The sequence below is a fragment of the Talpa europaea genome, assembly GCF_964194135.1.
Source record: "Talpa europaea genome assembly, chromosome: 5".
NCBI classification, from domain to species: Eukaryota; Metazoa; Chordata; class Mammalia; order Eulipotyphla; family Talpidae; genus Talpa; species Talpa europaea.
In genome coordinates this window covers 16,869,989-16,897,987 of record NC_140071.1, presented here as the reverse complement: position 1 = coordinate 16,897,987, position 27,999 = coordinate 16,869,989, and the positions used below count along the sequence as shown (strand labels likewise).

The 27,999-nt window shown below is 41.1% G+C and overlaps 1 protein-coding gene across 3 annotated transcripts in view; it reads right to left on the bottom strand.

Moving 5' to 3' along the window:
• RAI14 (retinoic acid induced 14) overlaps positions 1 to 27,999 on the bottom strand; it is a gene marked incomplete at both ends in the record, with an annotated part of 102,770 nt that overhangs the window by 45,085 nt on the left and 29,686 nt on the right. For 2 of the 3 annotated variants that reach the window (XM_084233160.1, XM_084233161.1), the window contains one exon: positions 889 to 1,019. In XM_084233160.1, coding sequence (XP_084089286.1) covers positions 889 to 1,019 — 131 coding nt within the window. Of the gene's footprint in view, positions 1 to 888; positions 1,020 to 1,146; positions 1,201 to 27,999 lie in introns of those variants that run through there. The other variant, XM_084233159.1, reaches the window with a different exon arrangement.

Sequence of the window (27,999 nt, the reverse complement as noted above, 5' to 3'; positions counted from 1 at the left end):
GGACTTAGTTTCAAAGTCTGCTGCTGGGGCATCCAACCAGCATTACCATATTGTTCTATAGACACAGAATTACCCTGGCAATTAAATACTGTCATCTCCATTTTGCAATGAAGAAACTGAGGTTTACAGATGACAGAAGTGATACGGTCTGGATCAGAACAGGCCCCAAAGTCAATGATGATTCTAAAACACAACCAGGGAAAGGATGGGCATAATACATACACACACACAAATGCTTAATTGAATATCTAGCTTTAGTTATAAAACAATGAAGTTTTGGGCAAGAAAATCACATATGGCAAATCTTAAATTCATAGTACTCATGGAATTTCTGTATTAAGAAAGAGGTTTTCAAAGAGCAAGGTTTGAGAGTTATGGGAAAAATTACGTTCTTTTTTATGCTGTTTCTAATCTAGGATAGAATTCATTTGCCATCTAATAATTGGTTATAATCCTGGTTCTATTTCTTCTCTGCTGAGACCTCTAGGTTAAAACCCATGTGTAATTTGAAACTAGGAAGAGAAAGGAACTATTATTAGATTAGAATATATCTCTGAAGAGATGTGACCCTGTACCTCTGAATAATACACAGCATCATACACCAATGTTATGTCAATACAAATACACACATAAATAAATAAGTACATGGTTTGGATGGTAAAAAAAAAATTACCAATGAAGCCAGTGTGTTATTAAATAAAGTGTTAGAGTCTCCCAAAAAATAAAATAAAATGTCCTCTTAGATATTTTAACATGGGGGTAGGAAGACAATAATCTCACAAAGTCCCTTTCAAGGGACTTTCCCTTGAAAGGCTCTTGTGGAATTCCCCATGGATACACAGGATTGCAGAGAACACTGCAGATTTAGAACAAAACTTTTTAGCTTACGCAGTCTTGCCCTCGCTGTCGTGTTTGGTGGCACTGGCCCCCTTCTTGCCCAGCAGTGAGGCAACCTTGTCTGCATCGCCATTCTCCACAGCCTGCAGCAGCCGGTCATCGTTCTTGTTCCACTCGTTGGTCTGTGGAGCAAGGGGGAGACACAGAGCTCATGAGCAACCCCACGGTCATGGCCACGTTGACTGACAGCCCTCTCGGCCCACACCTGGAAAGCGACACCTGCCCCCAAATGGACAATGTTAAAAATACCTTCCCCTTCCCAACTGGAACAACCAAGAAGGGTGGTTTCCCAAAAGGAAACATCAACAGTTCAGTGGAATAGAGGCTTGTCAGCAAACTCTGAAACAGAATTAGTTCTTTCAACTGACTTGAAATGAAGCAACTTAAAAAGACCTTGAGGTCAGTTTACACATTAGCTTATTTCTAGTGAAACTCAACAGCTGGCTCCTCAGAACACTGGCCTTTGACCTGATCCACAGCTCACTGGACCTACTATTTTACAGAATCAAAAATGACCAACAGTTCAACAGTTACCTGAGGGCTTATAGACACACAATTCTTGGTCTACTTTTATTGCCACTCTCTGGCCTGTTCCTAGGCCCTGATTTTGACCCAAATACTGTGAAAGGCAGAGATCCTGCTAAAGATCCTCCAATGCACAGGACAGTCTCCTCTCCCAACAAAGAGTTTTCTAGCCCAAACTGTCAATATTGCATTAGCCCCATGTGACTTTTGAACACAGAAATGTGGCTAGTGCAACTGAGCAATGGGACTTTTAACTTTAATTCTAGACTTTAAGTGCCAGTATCTAGTAGCTATCCTAGAGAACAGTGCAGCTCTACACCACAGTCCTCTAAATGTTTCCTCCAAAGTGAAAATGTGTCCTGGCCAAGGTCATCCATGCTTCTGCAATGACCATCAACCTACTCACAGACATCAGGTTTTATCTTAAATTACAAATCAGGCTGCCTAGTGAAGGAGAAACATAATAAAAATACTGTCCCTGACACACTTGTTAGTAGACTAGAAAGTTTACTTAACAACAAAATGCAGCAAATACCAAAATAACAGACTGTATTTTATTTACTCTATACTGCATTTTTACAAGCCAAAGCAAAACAAAAAAGTTTACAGAAGTACATTTAGGACCAACTATTCCAACTTAACATTATCCCAACACTACAATATTAGTGTTGTCTTTTAAAATCCTTCCAGAACTTCAAGGGACCAAATTAAAACTGGATTGGGAAGATCAAAAGGATATTAAATCTCAGAGGACAGGACTGAAAGCACTTTAGCAAAGAGAGGCCACGTGAAAGGATTTCCCTTTGCAGTGTCTCCAAGGCACTCAACTCTGGGGTAGAAAAATCTGATTGGAGGGGCTCCCTAAAATTAGTTACATGTGGACTTTTAGGGAGTTCAATTTTATACAACACAGTGAGAAAGATATCTCCCTCCCCTACTCTTTGGAGGACAAGTTCTATGGCAGGACCTTTAAATTCTAAAATTCTTTGGTCTAGAGTCTAGAGGTCTAGAGGTCTGTTTTCTCTTAGTGCAGTTGAAGCAGAGATAATGACTATCTACACAAAAATACTGAAAACATTTATTTGTTTATCCTAAACACACAAAAATATTTAATAAATATGTTAATTCTAAAACTGCCCAAGGAGACATTTATTATATTGTTTCCTATTTATTGTATCCAGTGCCACATTCTATACCCAAAATTTCACAGCCAATCACAAAAGGAGACAAACGCGTGTCTAATAAACACTTCTCATGTCATAGCTCTTAGGATGCCAGAGGCAAATTTCTCTCCCCAACTTGCAGTCCTCTGCGGATTGGTACTAAATTGAAATGAAGCATCAAAATGAATCCTAGAAAGTCATCTTGTACATCTCCTGCCCAAAGATAGGGCTGCTTAGATAACTGAGCTGTGATATTATACTGTAATAAAAATTGTACATTTGGCCTTTGTCCTTGGTTCTCAGCAGAAAAGCTCCCAAAACTCCCGGGATTTCCCAAGTGCTTTGTTATTTCTAAGAAGTTCCTTTCAACCACTGTGGAGTTTATGTTAATGAGGTGCCTGGTGGCAGGAAGCCCCTAGATGGCTTCAGGACGGGGGCTGGTTGCCAAAGGAACCAAGCAGCGATTAGAGGGTCGGAACTCTCAGCCCTACCCCCAACTCCTGGGAGGAGATAGAGGCTGGAGATTAAGTCAAGTGCCAAAGATCTAATCAATCCTGCCTACTTTCTGGAAACTCAAAAAAGTTGCCCAACTCACCTACTGGGCTGAGAGAGTGTCCAGGTTTAGTAAATACGAGGTTCTGGGAATACTGCCTCCCCCCTATACCTTGCCCGAAGCATTTTTCACTGTTCTGAATTGTAGTCCTTATAATAAACTGGTAGTGGTAATAAGTAAAGTGCCTTCCTGAGGTTTTTTTTGAGTCATTTTAGCAAATTATTGAACCTGAGTGGTTTGGGACCCTCCAAACTTCACAGCTGGTTTTTCAGAAGGATGGGAGGCCCAGGACTTGCAATTGACATCTGAAGTGAATCAGCTTTGTGGGGCTGAGCCTATTACCTGTGGGGTCTGATGCTAACTCTGGCTCATTCATAATCAGGATTCAATTGAATTGCTGGACACCCAATTGGTGTAGGAAGAGTTGAAGAATTAGCTGTTGGTGTAAAGAAAAATCCCACACATTTTGGTGTAAGAAGAGTTTTTCATAAGTGGATCATAGAACAGGTGAAGTCTGAATTTTTGCCATGACATCCCAAAGTAACTCATCCAGAATCCAGAACTGGGAGAGGCCTCTGAGACTACCAACACAATAACAATATCCTCTCCTCACCACTACCCAAGGAAAATGCCCTCCGCCAGATGGGCCTCCATCCATCAGACTTAAACTCTGTGTTTTCAACCACCAATTTTTTTAAATGAAATAAAAAAAAAAAAAATAGTGAAGCGAAAATATATCATTGAGCGAATGAATATAATAAAGATTCCAGCAGAACTTCCAGCCCAGGTGCAATGAACACTCTAACACAGGCATAATCAACAAGTTTGCTGGGCCTCCCCGGTGGCGCAGCGGTTGAGCGCTGGGTTGCGAAGCTGCCCGCAGCCTCTGCAGCGCCGGTTCGATCCCCGGCTGCTCCCCGGCCACCAGAGGAGGGTCCCACATGGCGCGCAGACCTCTCCTGCCGCCCGCTGCTCCCCTCAGCAGTGTACTTCGGTCCTTCTGCCTGCTCTGCTCCCCGCTCTGGCTCTGGTGAATTCTCTCACCCTCCAGCGCTTCTGACTGTACCCAGTGCTTGTATGAATAAATAAAAACTAAATCTTAAAAAAAAAAAAAAAAGCAGACAGTCCTTTAAAAAAAAAAAAAAAACAAGTTTGCTGACTTACAGCTCCTTCCCTTTCGAGATTCACGGCCCGGGCCTCAGCACTCTTATCTACAAGGTCGGGCAGCCGGCCAAGCTGGTCTCTCTCTCCAAGGCCATCCCTGAATGCCTGCATCTTTCCCCCCATGCCTTGCCCCCCTTGTCTGGGGACTTTGCAGCAATGGTTGTGCCTGCTGAAAAACGATGTTATCCATGTAACAGATATGGACACAGTTGTGTATAAAAGGAACCCTTGGTCTTTAAATGGGTGCTCAGACCTTATGGGGCTCCCCAGGTCTGGGACCTCATGCATGAGTAACAAAGCTTCTCCTGACCTCACCATTCCTGAAGTACCGCTTGTTCTTCCTCTGCCTGGGTAAAAGGCTAGAATTCATTTCTACAACAATAGAACACATCAGATGTATCATAGTGAATAAAGTTAAATGTTTTAGAAAACTTTTGTCTATTGTGTAAGGGGCACAGCAGGTGATGATAGAAAATATATCTCTTACGGGGAATCACAATAAAAGATTTCGGATGCCACTGCTTTGGAACGCGCTTGTCATCCGTGAACAGGCTTACTTGGAAAGCTCATTCAAGCCGGGCAGGCTCTCTCCAGCCTTTCCTGATGACCTCTCTCTGCTTCTCTCCTTCATCCTGTCCCCGAGGGCCGCCTACTCATCCCGACTGAAGCCCACAGTCTAGACTTCATGAAATATCGCGTCCTGGCTTTTGTTGGAAAGCTCAGTGTGTGCTCCTTTTCTGTCTCTGGGTCTTCAGTTCCCTGCAGGCATTGACAACAGCCTTTATTTCTTACCCCTGTGGTGCCAGGCAAATGCTCAATGCTTTTGGCTGACTTTAGCTGGAGGTTCATCTCTTCATTAACCTAAATCTCTCCTGACACAGCAAATGTTTGTCTTTTTGTTTATGAAAATGCTTTTGTGGTTTTGCAAATAATTAATCATCCTTCAGAATTTAAAAAATAAAATTACCGATTAAATAAATTCAACTCCCTTAACTTTTCTAAGGCAAAATTTTCCAAGATTTCAATCATGGGAAGATTTTCTTCAAATCTCTTCACAACCAGAGAGGCAAGACTTACAAATTCATGAGGGCGAACTGAGGGTCTCCTGGTCCTGAGTATGACCAGGATACTTGTTAAACAAGCAGACCCCCGCCAGGCCCAGTCTGCATCCCTGGTTCTGGTATGGCGCCTGGGACTGGCAAGTACTCTCCTGTTTCTATTGCTAGTCTTGGGACAGGAATCTAGGCTGAGGTAACCACACTGTACTGGAAAGGAGTTTCTTTCTCCACGAGGTGTTGTTAAGGAAGTTGGAGAGGAGCGGAGAAGAGAGTCATTCTTTACTTTTTCCTTGTGCAACTAGACAGGTTGTCTCTCACAAAAGCTTAATAATAAATATTAAGATTTCCTTAGAAGTTACATGTGGCACCTGTGTCTAAGAACATTAAAGAAAGCAATGCTCATAATAGGCAACAATTACCAATAATTCAACTATCCAATCACAGAAGATGAATAAATAAACTACAATATAATCAAACAATAGACTACCACGTGATAATGAAAATGAACAAACTATAATGACATGTAACCCCGTGGATGGAGAAAAACAATATGGTGAAAGAAGCAAGACACAAAGAGCAAGGCACAAAAAACACAGTGGCGTGACTGCAAGTGAAAAGAGAACAGACAAACTGGAACCCTGTTGTACAGGGCTGCAGACACAGGGGGTACATTATAAAGACAAGGTCAAGGCTACCATAAAGTCAGGGATATGGTGAGGGGTGAGGGCATGGGCTGTGATCGGGGAGAGACACTGGGAGCATGAAAATTCTGCCCAGTTTCATGGTCCGGTCATTGTTTTGTACAATTTTCATTACACGTGATCTCCTCTCTCTCTCACCCTCCCACCCTGCTATCGCTCTCTGTCTCTGTCTGTCTGTCTGTCTGGTGCACTCTCTCTCTCTCTCTCTCTCTCTGTCTCACACACATACACGCACACGCACACGCACACGCACACAGAGTTTAGAAATAAGTCTGTGGCTCAGTATCAGTGAGAGTCCACTCCTTCAGGGGCTTACATTCTTGCTATTACCTCATCTCTAAAGTGAAGGTGGCTTGGTGCGGAAATCTGGCTCTTAGCAGGCTTCCTAAATCTTTTTAAGACTCTGATGAAGTTGTGAACACTCTCCAGAATAGTGCACATACACACAAAAGCTTACATACAATTTCAGAGGTTCTTCAGCTTCACCTCCTACCCACAGCCCATCCATAAACTCAGGCTAAGAATTTTCAGTGCAGAAAAATTCAGTGCTTCAGAGTTGAGTGCTCTGAAATTCCAGGTCTACCACCTCTCACTCAGGTGTCACTGCAGATCATCTGGATCATCCACATTTCCTTATCTGTACAATGGGGAGAGTCCTACTTGCAAATTCTCTTGAGAATGCAATGTAATATACACACTACATACATGAATGCATCTGGGGCACCCCCCCCCAAATGGTAATTCTTCTTCTTGAATAAGATGATCTGCACTCTTCTTAATGACTCATGTTCTATGAATCTTCTAATATTTACAATTTAGGACTCATGGCTCTCTCACCCTTCTGGGGGGCAAATAACATCTTCATGCAAATTTAAATTTGCAAATTTTCTACTGTACTCCTTAAAAATCACATTTTAAAGGACTCTAGAGAAACATTCGCAGGCATGAAATTAGCTATTTTATTGAATATGGCTCACTTTTCCAGGAGACTGTTTAAACAGACGCTATTTCAACAGAACCCATTAGGCCACATTTGCGAGTCCAGGAAGCCATATGTTACGCTCCGGAGACATGTGTAATGTGTCAGCTATGAAGGGCAGCATGTGGAAAGGCAGACCTTACCTTCCATGTGGGCTCCAAACATTCCTTCTAATATATCACAAAGGAGATTTTCAATGGCTGGCCTGTAAGATTCCTATTCATCAAATCATTTCCAAATGACACCTACTTACTTAAGTTTTCCCTTGAAATCTGGTCTTTTGAAAGACTGGTCTGGCTCCTTCGAGCATAGCAGACACCATGTCAACCATGTGATGAACACCGGGGTTTTGGCAATGGGTGAGGTCTGCCCTTGGCCAGACATGGCATCATTTTCTTTTATTTTGGTTAAATCACTGGGAACTGAAAAACCAGTGGAAAAAGTCAGTTTCACAGACATCTGGCTAGTGGGAAGGTTTGAGTTTTGGAATACATCAACCCAACCAAAACAATCCAGTGGCACGAAGCGATCCAGGAAGAGAAAGAGTTTCTTTGATTTTCTTGGGGAAGATGCTCCAACCCTAACAACCATCACAAATCAGCACATCCCCTGTGGCAAGACCTGCTTGAGCGGTCATCTGGAGGAGTCAGTTTGAGACATGACCCTTGGAAATTGCATTACTCGTCTAGTTTATGGAGAGCAGACTCTTTATAATTTATATGGCTAAAATGAAAGTCAGCTGAAGTAGACAGTGTTTTCACTGGGAAGGCTTCAGAGAATCCAGTACAAGCATGCACCTCATAGCTTTAGACAGAGGACAAGGAACAGGCGGACCTCAGGACCGGGTGATATTTTCTCCTGTTGACTGTGCAGCTAGTACTTATTAGACATCTAGCTTCAAGCTACAATGTAATAAAGAGAATTCTGTAGACGCAACATTCATTCATTCGCAGAATGTTCATTCATCAAATCTGGTACAGTTTTCACTGCATTTTCTATTAGGTTGTAGCAATAAAATACAGCAACATGAGAAATACGCTAACAGCACAAGACAGGCTGTTAATGGAATGGCAAAATGAGCAAAATGACACAAGGGAAGGGACAACTTGCTAAGCATGTAGGAACGGGTTTTGATTAGATAATGAACTAGACCTCGCGGTAAATATTACTTTGGTTAATAGAGAGAAAACAAGATACAACAACTTGAAAATGGAAGCTGTAGAGAGTATAGTGAGTTGTTCCAAGTGAGCCTTATCTGTCATCCCTTGTGTCCATGAAAATCCAGAAAGTGACCAATACATCGTGAGATAAATATTTGATCACTTTTAACAAGTCCCACAATTTCATTAAGACTTTTCCATAATGTTCGTTCCTTCAACAGATACATGCTGGGTTCTGAGTTTTCTCATTGCCTACATTTTTATTTCAGGTTTTAAGCACATATAGGGTACATCATCTTTACTATGGACCCTGAACCCATCACCCTCCCTTCAATGGAAGCATCAGCGATGCTGAGATCTTATCCACATAAACCATGAAAGGTGCATCATGGACATAATACATAATTATAAACACCCCTATACAGAGACGGGCTGGTTCTTCTGCCCTGCCCACCTTGCCCTTAGTCTGCCCTACCCATCCCGCTGGACCAGAGCAGTTGCCCTTGTTAGGCTCACCCATGCTTCTCGTCCACAGCACTTGGTACAGCTGCAATTTGCTCTTATTTCTAAAGTGTCTTGAAAGGTCTGCCGAGCCCCCCATTGGACTGGGAGTTCCAGGGCAGGGCTAATGACCAGCATCTGTTTCCCTCACCCCTGGCCCCTCGCCCACTGCCTGCCAGATGGGAGGGATTCAATTCAGAGCTGTCCGCTAAACAGCTTTGTTTCTCTTCCTTCTGCTTTGGAAGCCACTATGATGAAACCCTTTTCCAATTGATGCCTTTTTGCTCTGCAAAAGCACTTAAAGTCTCCATAATCCTACCAAGCTCCTTCCTTTGACAATGTTGACCAATGTTAAAATATTACTCAATATTTAAAAACAAATTCACATGAGGTAAAAGCTGTCTCACAGGAGCAGAGCTAGGTCAGGGAAGAGGTCGATCCAATTTTGCCCATTAGGGAGAAAAAAATGGTTCCATCCAAAACAACTGTGTTCAAGCCCTCATTTGTTTATATCTGTATCAGCCATGATGCAATATCCTAGGATGCAAACGATGGATATGAAGTCGTCTTGATCCTAAAGGAGTTCACAGCCTTCTGAGGACAGAAACACACCCAATAACTACTTATGCATTAACTTTTTTTCAGTGAAAACCAGCGCTGTGAGCTAATCTTATCAAAACCCAGAGAAGACACTATTACTACCAAGAATAACTAAAAATGTACAGTAATAGGAACTGCACTACAGCACAAATAAATCTAAATAATAACCCTATGAGGAAGGTACTAGCAGTAGCCCATTTTACGAATGAGGAAACTGAGGTATAGAAATTAAGAAATGGTAAAGTCACCCAATGCACAGAATAGCTATTTCTCCCAGGAGGAAGCTAAATGAGCAGTTCGACTTAAAGGTCAATGAAAGAACGTTTTAGGATAAGTAAGATTCTAATGTGTTTATAGTCTAAGACAAGCGAAAAAAACCAGTGAGAGAGATGGATGAAAAAAAATCTAGGGGGTAGAAGTGAAATGGAGGATTCAACTCAGGCAGAAGGCTAATCTTTGTAAATCAGGGTCGGTCCTGCCTCCGAGATAGTAAAGAGGAGGATGAGCATAGCGATGTGGGAGACAGGTTCGTGTTTTATGGCTTCAGTTTTCTTCAGCCAGCAGGAGTACAGGACAGGGGGTCAATGGTGGGCTAAGAAACCTGAAAAATGTTCCCAACAGCTAATGTTCCTAGTAACTCCTGGGGGGAAATGAGAAAGGAAACCCTCTTGAAATGAGTAACAGGGTTTTCAAGCAGTTCTGAAGGTTCAGCTGAGAGTAGGAATTATAACCCCATAAAGAAACCATTTGGTGGTGTCATGTGATTTTTCACTGGACCCATTAGGCAGGGAGGGAGCTAAGGGTGGTTTGTTTGATCCATGGCTGGAAGTGGAAAGACAGGTAGAGCAGACTCCAGGGTCAAGAGGAAGCAGCTGTCCCTAGGTATCTGGCATGACTGGAGGTCAGGGACGGTTAAGGGTAAGGTCTGGGGCACAGACCCAGACACAAGGCAGCTTGTTGGGTGGTCACGTACATGAAAGCTGGAGGGCCCAGCATGATGGCCAAAAAGAAAATTGTATCTGAGAGCCACACCTTGGAGAATATGAGGGGGTAACCCAGAGGTCCCTAAAGGATGGTAAAGAAATGGAGAAGAGCTGGACCCACATAACCAAAGGGCAGAGGTGGTGAATGGAGTGGTGAGGTTGCAGGGCATCAGGTCATGCCTCAGCATGAAGTGGCTTCCCTGGGAAGAGGGAGAGTGTCTGCATTCTCACACCTTTTGGCACTTAAAAAAAGGAACAGGTGCTTGTAGGCCATTGAGAGATCAGAGGCGAGAGATGAGAAGCAAAAAGGCCTGAGCAGGGTTCACTACACCCTCCCTTCACATGGCCTGTCTTGGTGAATGTTAAGGTCACCTGTGATATTGTGATTTATAATCAGAAATCTCTCTTTTTAAAAAAAAAATTATGCATACAAGAGCTGGGGTACAGGCCAGAGATGCAGAATGGGGGTGAGAGGATTCACCAGAGACAGAATGGGGTGCCCACTGAAATACACTGCTGAGGGGGGCAGCAGGCGAGACAGGAGAGGTCTGCTGCACCATGTGGGTAGCTCCCTGGCCGGGGATTGAACTCATGCTGCAGTGGCTACAGACAGCTTCACAGTGCTGTGCTTAACCCCTGCGCCACCAGGGAGGCCCCAGAACTATTTCTCACACAGAACTCCTAAACACCTCGAAATGTCTAAAATGAAAAGAAGTATTGTTACGTTAAAGAGAGGTGACTTCTGGAAAGGCCCCAGGTAACCTAAGGATGGAAGCCGGTTTCCAGAGGAACCAGTCAAGTTCAGTCCTGCTCCCCTAACCCCAGGGGAGGTGAGAAGGGCTGGAATGACTTGCCACGGTCAATGATTCGATCAACTGTTCCTGTGTAATGAAGTCTTCATAAAATGCTGAAAGCACGGGGTTCAGAGGGCCTCACGTCAGTGATACACGAAAATCTGGGGAAAGGGTCACAGAGAGGACCTGGAGGGCCCCACAGCCTTTTTCCCATATGTGTTTGTATGCATGTCTTCCCCTGGCTGCTCCTGAGTTATCCTTTCATGATCAACCTGTGATCTAGCAAGTAGAATGTGTCCCCGAGATCTGTAAGTCACACTAGCAAAATAATCACACCCCAGGATAGGGCTGTGGGAACCTCTGATTTTCAGCCAGGGTCAGATTTGAGTGACTTGGTCAGAAGTAAAGGTAACAACTACAGTACAGGTAACAGTTTGCCTCGGAAGTGGAGGGCAGTCTCATGGCGCTGAGCCCTTAACACACAGGACCCGGTGTCATCTCCGGGCAGTTACTACAGAGCTGAGCTGGATGGCAGGATGCCCAAGGAGTGTCAGAGAACTGCTCGGTGTTGGGGGGAAACCTGTGCACTGAACTGGTGAAGCCAGTGTTTTGCAACAACAAACCCCCCCCAAATTCCCCTGGATAAAAAAAATTAGGAACAAGTGGAATTAAACTCTAACCACCCCTTGTTCTCTCTTGCCCCCAGCCTCTTCCGTGTGATGAATTGCTGACATGCTCCAACTTGCATTCCTGAGAACTCAGAAAATTGATTGTGTTACATCTCTACTAAAATCCCGTGTCCCTCCGAGGTCGATAGTGGCATCGGAAACAAACATTTGCTGATGGCTGAGAAAACACCCTGCTGGGAAAGTCACACACCTTGACTCTAAATTAGACTATCCAGCACTCCTTGCACCGGGAGAGTCTAAGCCCCTGAACTTCACTCACGTACCTTCCCTCCTTACATAACCACAGCACTCCCACCCCGAGGAGAGTTGGCTTCTCTGGGGGTAACCTGATGGCTGGCTGTTGCAGTGGCCCCTTCATACAATAAACTCTGCAAAGATATTCTCATGGCTCAAGCTTGGGCTTTCTGGGCAGGAGCAAAAGACCTGGGGTGGTCACCTACCTGGTTTGGTACTGGAATCGTATCATCACCCACGCCAGAGACCATGGCATCTCCTATTCCTCTACCTCCCCAGCCAATTACTGAGCAAGGACTGTTGATGCTGCCTCTCCAGTTTCCTTCACGGACTCAGTTTCCATCTCCACCACCAATGCCTTTATTTAATTCAATTCAGTTTCACAAATACCTTTTAGGTTCCTACTTTAGATGCAGCCCTCCTTATTGCCAAGCTCCCGAGTCACACTGACAGGTTTAGATACCTAAAGAGCTAGGGAAGAGAGTCAAACACTGATCATTGGGACGTGTCAATAGTCTCTCAACAGGTCTTTTACTTCCAGTCCACCCCCAGCTCTTCTCTTCCTGAATGTCAGCTTCCCTGAGTTAAATATTCTGCTCTACTTCACTTTCCCATCCATGTCAAATCATGGTCAACAGCAGACCCCATACTCTCTAGTATCACCCTCACCCTATTCAAGGTTTTTCTTAATTGAGTTTCCACCTTGAGTTCTACTTTGTCCAGCTCTCTTTCTGGCCTGAGCCACAGCCACACAAAAATGCTCTCTGCTCAAGCCAAGCTCCTGGCTCTAGAATCCAAGTTATTCTTGTCTCTTCTCTAACTTCTTTTTCCTCTCTCATTTTGGTGTTGCCACCTCTTTGCCAACAAGGCATAAAGTCACTCCTTACCTTTCATTTTTAACAAAGGCTTACACTAGCATTCAAGTGTGTAGTTCCCCCGTGTTTTCTCACAGTTACATGATGTAGTATAGGGTTAAGAGCTTGGATTCGGGGTTCCTGTGTTCAAATCCTGGCTCTGCTACTTTCTAGTTGTGTGACCCTAGAGGAGTTATTCAACTTTGTGAGTCTCAGTTCCCTGACCTGTAAAGTAGGAGAAATGGCACATTTAAAAATGGTTGACTTCCAAACCTGATTGTAGTTGATGCCAGGAACTTGAGTATACGTCTGTCTATAATGCCCCTTCTGGTAGACAGCAGGATTTTTTAATGAATCAATATATTAACATAGAATTTTCTCCGGCTCAGAGGAGCCCTTCCAGCATGGCAAGTTATCATTGCCATTTGAAATGTTTATCTATGCTGCAACTGGATTTGGAAGCCTCAAAAACAGAGAGTGACTTAATGAAAATACTATACACATAAGTATATTATCTTAGGCTATCAGAGGCTAATTTTAAATAGTCTGGATATTTTAATTTATTTGAGGCAAGAGACACCACTGATTTATTTATACCAAAACTCTTGTAGTTCTCAAGAAAGGCCATATCTGTTATAGCCTTTCTACACTCCAATAATAGCAAACCCAAAATAAACTTCAATATCCACCCACAGGGGAAAAAATCTGGTTCCAAGAAATTATTTCTGCCTGACATCTAAAGGCAGAGGGCACAGTGTTTTCTAAGAGCACGAGACGAGGGGCTAAGATGTTTATCATCCGTCTGATATTCTGAGACTTTGCAGGGCCTATGCGCAGAGAGCCCTCATGCACCCTAGTCTCCAGTCCCCAAAAGATACAGGGCCCCTACAGAAAACCCAAGTGGCTTAACGCTTGTGACTGCCATTTCTTAATGAGAGCTACAAAGAAGCCCAAACCAAGGACACTTGGCAGATATGAAGAACTTTGGAAAACTCATCGAGCTTCCCATATGTGAAAATTCATTCATTATCCTTTTAGAGCCCACAAGGGAATCCCCCAAATGTCTTAAGTTTTATGATTCAGTTTGATGCCAAGTGCCAAGAAAACACACAGAATTTGAAGGGAAATTCTCATCGCGCAATCATGGAACGCTAATGGGTAGTCTTGGGCTATGTATGAACTTTTGATCTTCATCTAATACAGATGTCAGCCATCTGCAGTTTAAACATACACTTTGAAAAATGAGTTTATTTATTGACAAAACAATGAAATAATAACGAAAGCTTTGAAATTCTAAGGCTGCATTTTGTAGAGCATGCTACCCACCACATATCGCTTAAAGGACAATTTCTACTGAAAGCTACTAGGTGGACAATCATTTGTGTCTCTTAAATTGGCTTCTACATCTGTATTCTAGGCCTAAGGGCTGACATGTGAACCCATGATAAATAAATGTTTATAGAGTGAATGTTTGTCTGAGTAAAAGACTTGAGTGGAGCACTGGACTTTAGTAAAGATAACTTTGATACCAAGAAACACCAAGGAAGTTAGCAAGTCCTCACAATTCTCCCCAGAGCATCCTTCTTCTCTTTGGAAATTATCTGAATGTTGCTATGTTGAATTTTCACAGTGACACCTTCCTGTGGTCACCGGGCTTCTAAAGGCTCCCTTCTGTCTATCCCAACAAATTCAAACTCTTTATACTATGAGATCCCCAATCTCATTTCCACTTATTGAAAGGCAGCATATGGTACATTAAAGCCTGGACCCAGAAGCCAGATGGCCTGGGTTCACAGCCCAGCTCCACCACTGTGAGCTTGCCAAGATACTTAAGCATGGGTTCAATGAGCTGGCTACTAGCTGGCCACTCATGGGCAACTGCAAGTCACAGAAGAGCATTCCTTGATCACCTACAGAGTATAGTCCATATCACGAGATAGGCCCAGGGATGCCCAGGCTGATGTTGACCTGATCACATGACTGTCTCCATGGTGGTCTCGGATAACTCTGCCTGTAATAACATCATACTTTGCTAACACAAATGTATGGTCACGATGTCCCCTTTCCTGTCCCTTTTATAACTTTGTCCCCCATTCCTATCCCACCCTCCAGACTTTTTTCCTCATACCATTGTCACATGATCAGCTTTTACTAGCCTGCGTGATTTCAATAAATGGCACAAGAACTTCTGCTCAAGTAGCAGAGTCTTGCCTTGCAAACCTGCTCCACAACTGCTGTGTCCCTCATCACATTCCCTCCACAAGTGGCAACAAAATTCTGGCCACAACACTTAAATTCCTGTGTGCCTCAACTATAAGGAAAGTGCTAACAAGAATAGCCACTAAAATAGAGTTACTGTGAAAACTGAATAAAACGAGTATTAGCAGAATATTTGTAACAGCATCTGGCACATACTAAACATTCAGTATATGTTAATATCTATGGTTGTTGCTCACTTCTAAGGGAAAGTCCATTCTGTTATTCTGATTAAAGGTTCTTTTCCTCTAGGATTGGCTTCTTCACAGTTATAATATACTCCCAAGGCCGAACCCAAATTTACTGACTGGCCACAGCATCAGTGAAATACCGTAGACTCTATGCAAGTCCAGAAGAGCCAGCTGCAACTGTACGATAAGTGACTAAAGTAGTTTGTATCTCAGTTAAATTCATCAATGTCTTAACTATCTTGAATGATTTATCATGTCCTATTAAAATGAGCTGTAGGACATAAAATGAGGTGAAAACTTGCAGCTGCACAGGACAGCCATGGAAGGATGATATCCACAAGTCAAAGATTACAGGGAATTGCTTGGAGCTTAAGCCCAAATGAGACAAGTTTGAAAAAAGGCCAAGTGGACCAATAACAATGACAAGCTGCCCTCTTGCTTGCCAGGAAAATGCTGGGAAGAGATCCCAACAAAATTCCTTGCATGGTGCCTAGTTCAGAGGGAGAAAGGGTTATGATGGGGGTGGGTCACAGCCACCTGGATCAGCTTAGGTGTCAGCACAAACTGTACCATGTGTTGATGGGACATGGAGAAACCTAGGAGACCATAGTGCAGGCAGGTGTAGCCAGCACCTGGGAGAGCAGTTGTGTGTATGTTTGGTGGGGGGTTAGAAAGGCAGAATAAGGGTTCCTGTCCATGTGAATTCCAGGCTGCCACTCAAAACCTGTTCTGCACAGACAAGAGCTTTCTACCACAACCACCTCTATTCACATGTTCCTCAGGCTGTTGGACTTCTGAATGGCCAGTACATGATGACCATCGTAGATTTCACTTCTGCTTTTATTTTTGACTAATGTCTTTTAATAAAATCTTCTAATCTCTGACAGAATTCATTTCATTCCTCAATTCTTGAGAAGCATATCCCTCTTCCCTCTGTCTATAATTATAAGCCAACAGAAAAGGTTCAGATCTTAAGAAAAGCTCTAACAGTCCAAAAGAAGGAAATTTCTTCAAGCAATCACAGCACATTTGCTCATGTGAGACAGAATCACACTCTCAGAAACCAGAGAGGTTTTCTAATGTTTTCTTTCTACTACGTTGAGGAAAAAACTATGGCCATGAAACTGCTCTGTAGAATAATCTAGAGGCAGAAAAGACTACACAGAGATGCCAAATTTAAAACGTGATGCAAACAGTAAGGACTAGACTGAGGAATCTATGAAATTTGGAGTTATAGTAAAAGACAGATTTAACTCAAAGGAAAAGGTGAAAAAATGAAAAAGAAAAAGATGCAAAAAGGATCCAGGCAATACAAAATATAGTGCAGAAATCTAAGTAAGACTAAGAAATAATAAAAGAAAACCACACTGAGCTAGAGAAAAATTAGTCTGAAAAAGTAAATGACTCTCCAAGTAATAGCCAGAATTAGTAGAGAGGAGAGGATCCATATTTTGAGACATATTTTGTTAAGTGTTTAAATTGGAATAATTAAGAAAAAATTCTATTGGTTCCCAGGTAGAAAACAAGTTCTTTTCAAAAATTCTCACATTAGATTGACCTAGATTTCTTCTAAACACTGAATGTGAGAAGACAGTGACCATCACCAACAGAGCTCTGTGAGGAATCAAACACTAGGCAGCAACTCCATCTGCCTGACAGTCACTCAGATGTGCAAAAAGCAAAACATTCCCAGACATGTTCAGACTGAGTACAAGTTTCCCCCATCCAAAAGTGGAACATTCCTATTTTTGTATGATTTAGTAGGTTATTTTTAGGGTCTGGGAAAGCTATTACCATTAATTTAAATGAAAAAAAAAAAAAAGCTTGAGCACTACCAGAACCCAAAAACAACACACCAAATCCTACCAAATAGGAACATTCTACCTTTGGATAGAGAAAATCCTATATGCCCTTAGCTAAATGCATCTGAAAAATTTTCAGAGGCATGGTCTAGTTGACCAGAAATTCAATCAAAACAAAAATCCCCAAATCTAGAAAAGTTTTGCTGGTAAAATTTAGGGCAGCAAAAAAAAAAAAAAAAAAAAGAAGAAGAAGAAAGAAAAAGAAAAGAAGAAAGAAAAATGATATAAATAGAAACAATGATGATGTAAAATAAACTTGGAACTTGAAAAAAAGGATGCAGGGCTTCCCCATGGTGCAAGTTGTTAAGCACAGCACCATGAAGCAATCAGCAGCCTCTGCAGCATGAGTTCAATCCCTGGCCAGCCAGGGAGCAACCCACATGGCGCAGCAGACCTCTCCTGACTCACCTGCTGCTCCCCTCAGCAGTGTACCTCAGTTCATCTGCCTGTTCTGTTCCCCACTCTATCTCTGGTGAATCCTCTCACCCCCATGCACCTCTGGCCTATACCCACCAGCTCTTTTATGCATAAATAAATCTTTAAAAAAGAGAAAAAGGATGCAGTGTTAACTGCTATCATTTGAAATGAAGCATTTAGACTTGAAGTTTCAAAATTTAAGACAATAGATTTCCCTCCCATACAATCTCCTTACATAACAGCATTCTTCTATAAGGTGGTGTCAGAATAAAAACAAGTATTAATTCAGATAACCCATGATTCCTGATTGTCTAAAAAACCAAGCCATTCTACCATTTGCTTAAGGTAGTACTACTTTTCCTTAACTTCTCAAAAATCCTTCAAGCCCAGCTTCAATACCACCACCTTCATGCCCCAGCTCATCCTACAGAATAAATATTAGGCTTAATTGTATGCTTATCTTACCTATAAATTGTTCTATTTAGTATACTGATTATACCAATTCACAGTACTCAGAACATAAAAGGAACTTTACAAATCTTACCTTTAATAAAGTAAAATATGGCAAACATTAAAAGGAGAATTCCTTGGATAAAGAAGCTGTGGTATATATACACATTGGAATACTACTCAGCCATAAATAGGATAAAATCTTGCCATTCTTAACAATGGGCCTGGAGGAGATTATGATAAATAAAATAAGTCAGGAAAACAACACCATATGACTTTATACTCTTTTGTAAATATGAAGAATACAAAAATAAACTTTTACAGGGACAGCAATTGGTGGTTAGCAGAGGGAAGGGTGGGGAACAAATGGGTAGGAAACAATTGGCTGGTGGTGGATGGTAGCTAGATATTTGGTGGTGGACATGATAAGAAACTGTATCCTTAAAACCTATACAGTGTTACAAACTAGTTTCTAAAACTTCCATTAAAAAAAAAGTCAAACCAAAAAATAAATAATAATGGAAAATCAATCACTCTTATAAAGTTGTTCACCTAACACAACAGAACTTCTGTGACTTTCTGTTACCTCAATTTATTCAAACACACATTTTATAGAGTATTTGAAAAAATGCTCTAATTACCTGAATTTCAATCTACTCAATCAAAAGGCTTTCCAAGGTGTGTCCAAAATTATAGAAATTTAGGCAAGCTTGACAGTAAAAAATATTTGCATTATTCTAAAACATTACTAAGCAAATACAAGTTGTCCTTTCCCCCTCAGAAAAGGATAACATCACCTATCTCAGAGAGATGTTGGGAGGGTTAAATAAGAGAATGAATGAAAATCATGCAGTAACGTGCCTTGCACATATTAAGTGCTGAGCAATGTTTACTATTTTATGATCACCTGTGTCATGTAACTTACAAGGTCCTAGGCTGGGGGCACACAGGACCCACAGTCAGGTTCATAACCCCACAGACTGTAAAAGTTGATACTCAACTCTATAGGCAGAGATGCAGACCTACGATGCCACCATTTCTCTCCATGCTAAAACGCTACTCTGATTTATTAAGCTTTAGGCACTTAAATAAACCCTGTAAAATTGATTTCCCTGAAACACTTCAGTGATTCCAATAAATTACAAAATAGTCATGATATGAGACAAATAGCACTTGGAGGCTCTTTCTACAAGTTAGAGTGCTTACATTTTCTAGTCTTCAACATGAAGTCTACAACATAATTTTTAAAGCTACTTGGAAGATTTATATTGTAATAAAGGCATTTTTCCAAATTACCACATGCATTTATAAATGCCAAATAATATTTAGGACATGCAGTTGTTGAAATGTAAACCAGAACATGGGATGAAGTAATAGTTATTAGAACACATGTAAGAAAAAACTGAATAAAAGCTTCAATGTTCAGAAGTTATGGAAAATATAAAAAATACTCAGTAATTAAAGGCACAGGACACTTAAACAATGAAAGAACTGATACAAATATATTTCTAACATTTCATTAAGTCAGTTACTTTCTTTTGAGAATATTGTTATATGTAAGTAAAGATTCATTGTAGGAAAGTTCAAACAGAATTAAAAAGAATAAAATAACAATCCCTTTCAATACCATCATTCAAGAATAACCCTGTTAATTTTTGTGCCGGTATAGATTTTTTTTCGCATACAATGAATTCTGTGTTTTATGACTTGCTTTTCTCACCAGGCAATTTATAGCAAACATTTTCCAATAGAAGTAAAGAGTTACATCAGGTTTTTATATATTGTTTCTCAGCTGATAAATACATCATTTTGGCTGAGAATAAGAACAAAAGGTTGTATAACTAAAATGGTAATAAGCATCTAGGTTGCTAGCAGATTTTCATGATAATAAACAGTCTGCCTTGAAGATCTCTGAGCATTCATATCTATAGCATTTAGTGTGATTTCAAGAAAAAATGAGATAAGGCACAAGTGCTGCTGGAATCTTCCCAGCCTGCCAGATAATGCTCCAATTTATAAGTTTACAATCTTTTTAACCCTTCTCACTACTGATATAACTCAACATAAGTGTTTCTCCTTCCAAAATGCTTTTGACTTAAGTCTATGATATAATCTTGGTATCTTTTCTCGTAATGCCTAAGCATTAGAGAGACAAAAACCCATTGCTAAGAGAAGAGAACTAAGTGGCCCTAACTTCTAAAAAAAATTAGGGTTAATAGGTGGTATTGGACGGCCTCCCTAGTGGCACAAGGGGTTAAGGCACAGCACTATGAAGCTATCCGCAGCAACTACAGCACAAGTTCGATCCCCAGCCAGGGAGCATGGTGCAGCAGACCTTTCCTGTTTCCCCCATTGCTCCCCTCAGCAGTGTATTTCAGTCAATCTGCCTGTCCTGTTTCCCACTCTGTCTTTGGTGATCCTCTCACCCCCATACCTCCGGCCTATACCCCAGTGCTTGTATGCATAAATAAATAAATCTTTAAAAAAAAAATAGGTGGTATTGGAAATGACTGGTACTTCTGAAGGTGGGCCATAAAAAGCCTTAGTTTCTACCAAGGCATCTTGAAACCCACACTAAATCGTGGAATCTAGCTGCCATTCTAGAAGGAAGCTTAAATAGTCCCATGAAGAGAGAGACCAAAGTGGAGAAGACTCAAGGACACCAACTAACTGTCCTTGCTAAACTCCTAGTGTTCAGTCAGCACCAACTTGCTAGCCATGCAGAGTGAGTCACACTGGCAGTGGCCCCAAACCATACATCAGACCATTCATAAGCTGAAAATAACTGTGTTTCAGAAGTTCCAGTGCAAGCCACATAGAGGCCTCTAAGCAGAGAATTGACTCTTGGATGTCAGAATAGAGCCAGACTAAGTGGGGCAGGAGGAAAACTTTGTATGTCAATTATAGCCTCACTATCCTTGTATCCTTGTTTCCAGGTATAGAAGGGGAGGGTAGGGGGGGCGGGAAGGGGGTGATCCCCTTAATACAAAGAAATCTGTTAATCACCTCAAAATAGGGGAAATATTTGGCAGGGGAAATATTTGGCAAAACTGGTGGTGCTAGTAACTTTTATAAAGTAAAGATATTCTGGAAAACTTTGGTAAAGTTAGTCATGGTAATTGAACACAGCCAGTGCTCCTGTTCTATGTATGATATCAAGTTCATGGTCAAATTTTTCTGGTAATTTGTAAGGAGTTAAGACCCCTCCTGGGCACCGTTCCTTGGGCTGCAGCTAAGTATCACTTAAAAGAAGAAAAAAACCCTTCATGTGCTCCAAATGCCACCGTCCTTGGCAGGAGGGTGGCCACTGAGTTGAGCCTCAGGCCACAGCCTCCTTCCTGGGCAGTGCCTGGAAGGCTGGTTGTCTGCATCCTGCCAGGGCTGGCCCTGAGCCTCAGCTTTTTCCTAGTCAGTAATCTCCAGGGGGCACTTCCACTTCAGGACCTGCAATTCTCTCCTTGCCAAGACTTGGGATGGAAAACAGTTCAGGCAGTTGATTCACTATCCCCCCACACTCAGTGCTTCAAGCAATTGGCCATGTTTGGATCTGGACTTCTGGAAGCATCTGGACTGCTGGACTTCTGGACGTCATTACATCCATCACTTGAGCTAATCCTCAACTTTCCTTCTTCGAATCCATGTAGACTTCACCAGTCAGTGAATAAAATGCTAAATAGGATTCACCCAACAAAGTTTATCAAGAAAGTTTACCAGAATATCAGCAACTTAACCAGTTGTTTAAGTTATTTCTTCCAAAATACTTGTAAGATGCTACTTGCTATTTGTTTTCCTTTTGGAGGGCACAGGGGTGGGCGAGCATCGCCTAAAAGGAAAGCAGTTATGCCAGACATACCTGCCAAAAAATTGGAAAATGGAAAAGCAACTTTGCCAAAGGTGGCCTCCACCAGCCGAGGTTAGAAAATACAAAACCTACCACAGAGGGAAAGTGCCAAGGTGACTTTCTCTTGTTTATTCTAAATAAGTGTATATATACACAAACAAATAAATGTCTTATGAAAGATTTTATCTAGGGTATATAATTTCCAAATAGTTTACCATTCATTTAAAATACAAAATAAATACCTAAGATATTACTTTGTTAAATAAACTGTCTCTGTTTTAGATGAAGATAAATAACGTAACTTAAATATATGTACTGGGTCTACCTTCTCAATTCACAGTATTATATATATTTTTATCTGTTTAACTTAAGATTTTACAAACAAAATATAATGACACAAGAAAATTGTAAGAAGAACATCCAGTCATATTTTATAATCTGCTAAATAGAGTTAGCATTTAGCCTTATTTCCTTTCCATCAAATTCCCTTAAGAACCCCTTTTTCTAGCACAACTCATTTTTGTCCTGTTTTCTTTCATCCTGTTGTATTAAAAGCAACCTTATAGGGCAATAAATTGTTATTTTATAGGATACATGAAATTCCATAAATTTTTCAAAACTTAATTAAGATTCCTTTGTTGTTTAGCATTTAGGCTATTTTAAGAAAAGTGATATAAAAATATGCAGCCAGAAACATCTGTGCATATAGTTTTCAAAACTATCTCAGCTAAAACTGCTTCCCAAGAAAGACACAAGCAAAGCGCCAGGGCCCTGGATCTCACCACTGTAGAAGATATTTACAATTACACAACAATGTCCAAAAACCAGTCATTTTTTTTTTATGATGGAAATAGATTTAAATATATCCAAGAGGACAGAGAATTACTTATTCTGCTCTTCAATGAGAATTAACTGGTTTCTGTCTCAGTTCTATTACACTTCCATTTTAGATAATTCCTCCACCAAGCCATCTGAAAAACACCCTTGATCAGACATCTTAGTATCAATAAATATTTCAGTGTGTATCTCTCAGTGATAAAAACTCTCTTAAAACTGAGTACAATACCATATCACATCTAAAAAAAAAATCACACAAATGCCTTAATACATAAAATATCCAGTTAGTACCCAAGTTCCCAATTGTCTCATAATTTTTTTAAAGATTTATATATTTATGCATACAAGAACTGGGGTATAGGCCAGAGGTGCGGGGGAGTGAGAGAATTCACCAGAGACAGAGCAGGGAACAGAATAGGCAGACTGACTGAAATACACTGCTGAGGGGAGCAGCAGGCGAGACAGGAGAGGTCAGCTCCCTGGCTGGGGATCAAACTCATGCTGCAGTGGCTGCGGACAGCTTCATAGGCTGCGTCTTAATCCCTTGCGCCACCAGGGAGGCCCAATTGTCTCATAAATTTTTCTTGGTTTGTTGCAATCAGGGTACAAATCAGGCCTTTATATTATAAATAGCAGTTCCAAATTTCACTTTCCAGCCCTCTTTCTAATTTACTTTATGAAATACTATATTGTCAAAAAATATTAACAAGGATGTAAAACAACGGTACTTCATTAAGAAAAAGAAGTAAGGTCAAATGTCCTACAGAATTTGTACTGAGTACATCTCATAATAACATTTAACATGTTCCTCTAGTTCCCTTATTTCCTGTAAATTGGTTGCAGGATCTAAAGTCTTGATCAGATCTTAAATTCTTTTTTTAATTTTTTTTGGCAACAACAGATATTGTATAGGAGATGCTGTTTATTTCAATTAGAAGGCATAAAATGGTTGCTTCACTCTTTGAAGTTAGTAGGATCTTTGGGCTTATTTGTAAGATATAAATATATATGTACATATTATAAAAATCTCAGATGTGTTATTAAAAATTCAAGCAAAAAAAATAAATCTCCATGTATCTATCACCCAAGTTATCAACTATTATAACAAATAGTTTACTCATCTCTCCCTTCATTATTTTTATTTTTTCCTTACTCGCTTCCCAAACTTGACTATTTTGAAGCAAACCCCAGACAATGTAATTTCATATCTCAGCATTTCAGCGTATGATTCTAAGAGAGATAATTTTTAAAATATTCTAACACCTAAAAGTTTGAGAATAATTCCTCAACACCAGCAGACACCTATCAGTATTCATACTTCCTTGACTGTATTATTCAATATTTTAGGCATTTGGTTTTAATCTGCATTGCTTGATCAGTAGAATGAGAACATTCGCTCAAGTCTAATTGCTAACTGGGAATTATCTTTTGGTGTCCTGGATTTTTCTTTTTAATAGAGTTAACGGCCATTTGTCACAAATATTTTCACAGTCTTATTTGCGGATCACTGGGCGGTGGGTGGGGCAGCAAGCTTTGTTCTCTACTACCAGCTGAACTTATGCTTGCTAATTTAACTGTACTTTGTAGCGGCTTCCAGGCTTCAAAGCTCAGAACACCTTTCCTTCATTCAACTATATAATGAATATTGAATTCTACCTTTTTCTAGTTTCGCTAAGTGATCTACATTGTCAGTTACATATAGGTCTTACATACTTAGAAAGCTACTTGTTGTTTGAAACCCAGAATTTATTTCCAAGACTGCTAAGTCTCAGACACTGAAAAAAAAGGGGAATGTTTCATAATAGTGGTATATTTTTAAATGATTCAAATCCTTTTGTAAACTACCCATAAATATATTTCCAGTAGATCCTAAAGAAAAATTCCAGCCCCTTCTGGAGAAAAGGGAGTCCTGTCACCTCAGTTTAAAATACTCTAAATAATTAGGGTGTTAATTAGTTCTATGCAAGAATGAAAAGTAAGGATTAATTTAAATCATAAAGAAGGTGGTGTGGGGGGAGTATTAATGGTTTCTTCTTTAACAGTTACCAACCCATTTTAAATAGACCCAGACCCTTTGAAAAGGAGGGCATTTCTGCTGCACAAGTTTGGTTACCTAGGAGACCCCACCTCTCCATTCTACTGGGGCCTGTGCCCTCAGAAAGGGAGCTGCGTTGTAAGGGAGGACCACTTTTCAAGGCCTCAATCAAGAGGACAGTAGGAACAGAAGAAGCAAAGTGAAATTCATATATTACCTCAACTATAGTCCCAGGATTTTTTTTTTAAACAGGATTACCCACAGTAGCAATGTAGGATTATGATGCAAAGTCCCAAAGAAAACTAAGCTACAGATCTCTTCAGTTTTCTGTAGTCTGCATAAGATACCAAAGCAGAAAAATATAGATTAAGTGGTTCATGAAACAAGTATAGTAAGAGTGTTGAATTTTGAGCACTATGTAAATACCTGTCCACAGTCTCCATCACACTTAATGCTCGTTTCATCAACAGACATTTAAGGGTAATGAGTACATTATGACTGAACCCATGTATTAAAAGAAAAGGTTGGTTGAAAGGATTAAGTGAGGTTTTGCATATAAAAGCACATCAATATTAATACCATTCGAAAGCTAGCTTTTATTCAACAAGTCTCTGAAATACACGTTAGAAAAAAAAAAATAAAAAGAAGACATGCTATTGTTCCTGCATTGCCATAATGTCCTGGTTAACTTGATATATCAACTGAGCTAGACCATAATGTCCAGTTGTTTGATCAAATACCAGTCCAGGTGTTGCTGTAAAGGTATTTTTAGACATGATCAACATTTAATTCAGTAGATTTTGAATAAAGTAAATCATCTCTATAATGTAAGTGGGCTGTATCTAACAGTTGATGACCGTAACAGCAAAGACTGAGATTCCCGTCCACCCCATTAAAGGGATTCTGCCTCCAGGCAGTCTTTGGATTTGAATTCAATGTCAGCTCTTCCCTGGTCTCCAGCCTTACTACCAATCTGCCCCACAGATCTATCAAGTGTGAGTCAACATCTTAGATCTGGGGGAGAGAGAGAGAGAGACAGACAGACAGACAGACAATGAGTAAGTGGATGGGTAGATGGGATGGATAGCTAGCTACATGGATGGATGGATGGATGGATGGATGGATGGATGGATGGATGGATGGATGGATGGATGGATGAAGGGAGGGAGAGAGGGAGGGAGGGAGACATGGAAAGAGCAAGAAAGAGAGATCTATATGGAGAAAACAGATAACACATCCTATTGGTCTGGCTCTCTGAAGAACCCAAACGAATACACACCATCACCATCACTGTACAGCTGATCCATAAAAATGAAGTTAAGCTTGTATTTATGGGTTGTTTCCACACTATACACACACAGCTTTACACATTTTCACCTAAATAAAAGGCCTCTTAGTTTGCTAGGGTTGCCATGACACCATACCACAGAGGTGTGGGACAGGAGCAGGGAGGGGGCTTAAACAACAGACATGTATTTTCTTTTTCTTTTTCTTTTTTTTTGTGGGACCCTCGCCAGCACTGCAGAGGCTGCGGGCAGCCTCGCAGCCCAGCGCTCAACCACTGCGCCACCAGGGGAGGCCCAACAGACATGTATTTTCTCACAGTGCTAGAGGCAGCAAATGAAAGATGATGGTCCCGAAGGGTTAGTTCCCCCTGAGCTTGCAGGAGGCCCCTTGGCTTGTAGGTGGCGGCCTTCTCCCTGTGTCTGCACACTGCACTTACTCCCGGTATCTGTGTCCAAATCTCTGACATCAGTCAATGTAGATTAGGGTCCACTCTAAAGGCTCCATTTTCACTTAGTCACCCTATCTCTGGCCCATCTCTAAATGTAATCACATTCAGAAGTATTGGGGTTGGGGTTGTAACATATGAATTTGGAGAAGGGGGCACAATTCTACCCTAACAGAGGGCCTGTTCAGAAAAATCTGATTTACTATACCATCTACACAGCATGCATGAATCACTTTTGAAGGCAGGAATCTAAGGGATCAAGTTGTTCTGAGCAGTTAAACAAGTGTCAACCAAAAACAATGCATGAAAGTATACCAAGACACGGGTTGGCAGGGAAAATAAAAGATGGTTGTAAAGAACAGTCCCCTTGCAGACACAGAATTCTAGGCATTGACTGGCCCCATGCACACATCATAGTATCTAGCCCAGGTCTAGAAATCAGTGTGGACTCACTAATTGGAGTCTGGTTCTCTGCCTCTCCCCAGAGGCAAGATGGTAATAATGAAATCTATGGCCAAGTCCCCTTGAATCCAGAGCTAAGCATGATGTGCAATCCTGTAACAGACACTGAAGACAGCCTTGACCCTGGGCCATGAGAGTCCAGACCGGATGGGCACTGTCTGCTGGCATCAGTGGGCACCTGGACGCCTTTAGAGATGACCGAGGAAAGAGGCAGCAGGAAGACAAAGAAGAAAACAGAAAAGAAGGAAGCAAGGGAGTGAAAGAAGGAAAAGAAGAAAGCATGAGAAAGAAAGTCTTTGTCTCTCCTCTTAGAGGCCATGCAGCATCGTTCTGCTCCACCAGACTATTTCCTCTGACTAATGACAGAAAATGCCAGAGCTTTCCATGTGAAAAGCACAAGGATCTCCCCAAAGACTTTCACCTCTGTTATCCCTTGTGTGCCCCCAGACCACCCGCTGAGACCTCCTAGTAGTACTATTATTTTATTTTACAGATTAAAGAAAACCTGAGACAGAATCATTAAAGTGACTTGCAGAGTCTGGACATGACTGAACATTTTACAGACTAAGAATTCCGTAGAAATGATAAACTACAATTTTTCTCTACCCCATCCCTCCCTCCCTTTTACTTTCTGGTTTATGTCTAACCCAACTACATGATATAAATGTATTTTTAAATTCTGTGTTCACTCTTTCTTTGCAAAATTGCTTTTTTGGCTGCATAGTCCTCTAAGGCATTATTAGTTTACTTTAAGGATATATCACCTGCAGACAAGCTCTGAGGGAAAAGAAATAAGTAAATAATAATTTAGTAGGGGAAATGAGAGTGAGAATCGACAAAGAACCCTTATTCCCAAGTAGAAGGAGGCATTCCTCCTCCAGAGGTGACCTTCCAAACACTACAACTTTTCTAGCACAATCAAAATGTCTTAAAGATAAATTTCAAGGAAATGTAATGGATGAGCTTTTTTTTCAATGAGAAAAGACAAGAGAAGGGGTCACACAACTGTTGTCATTAAATAAAATAGAGCTGTAGCACCAGAAGGGAAGAGTCAGTCCCCA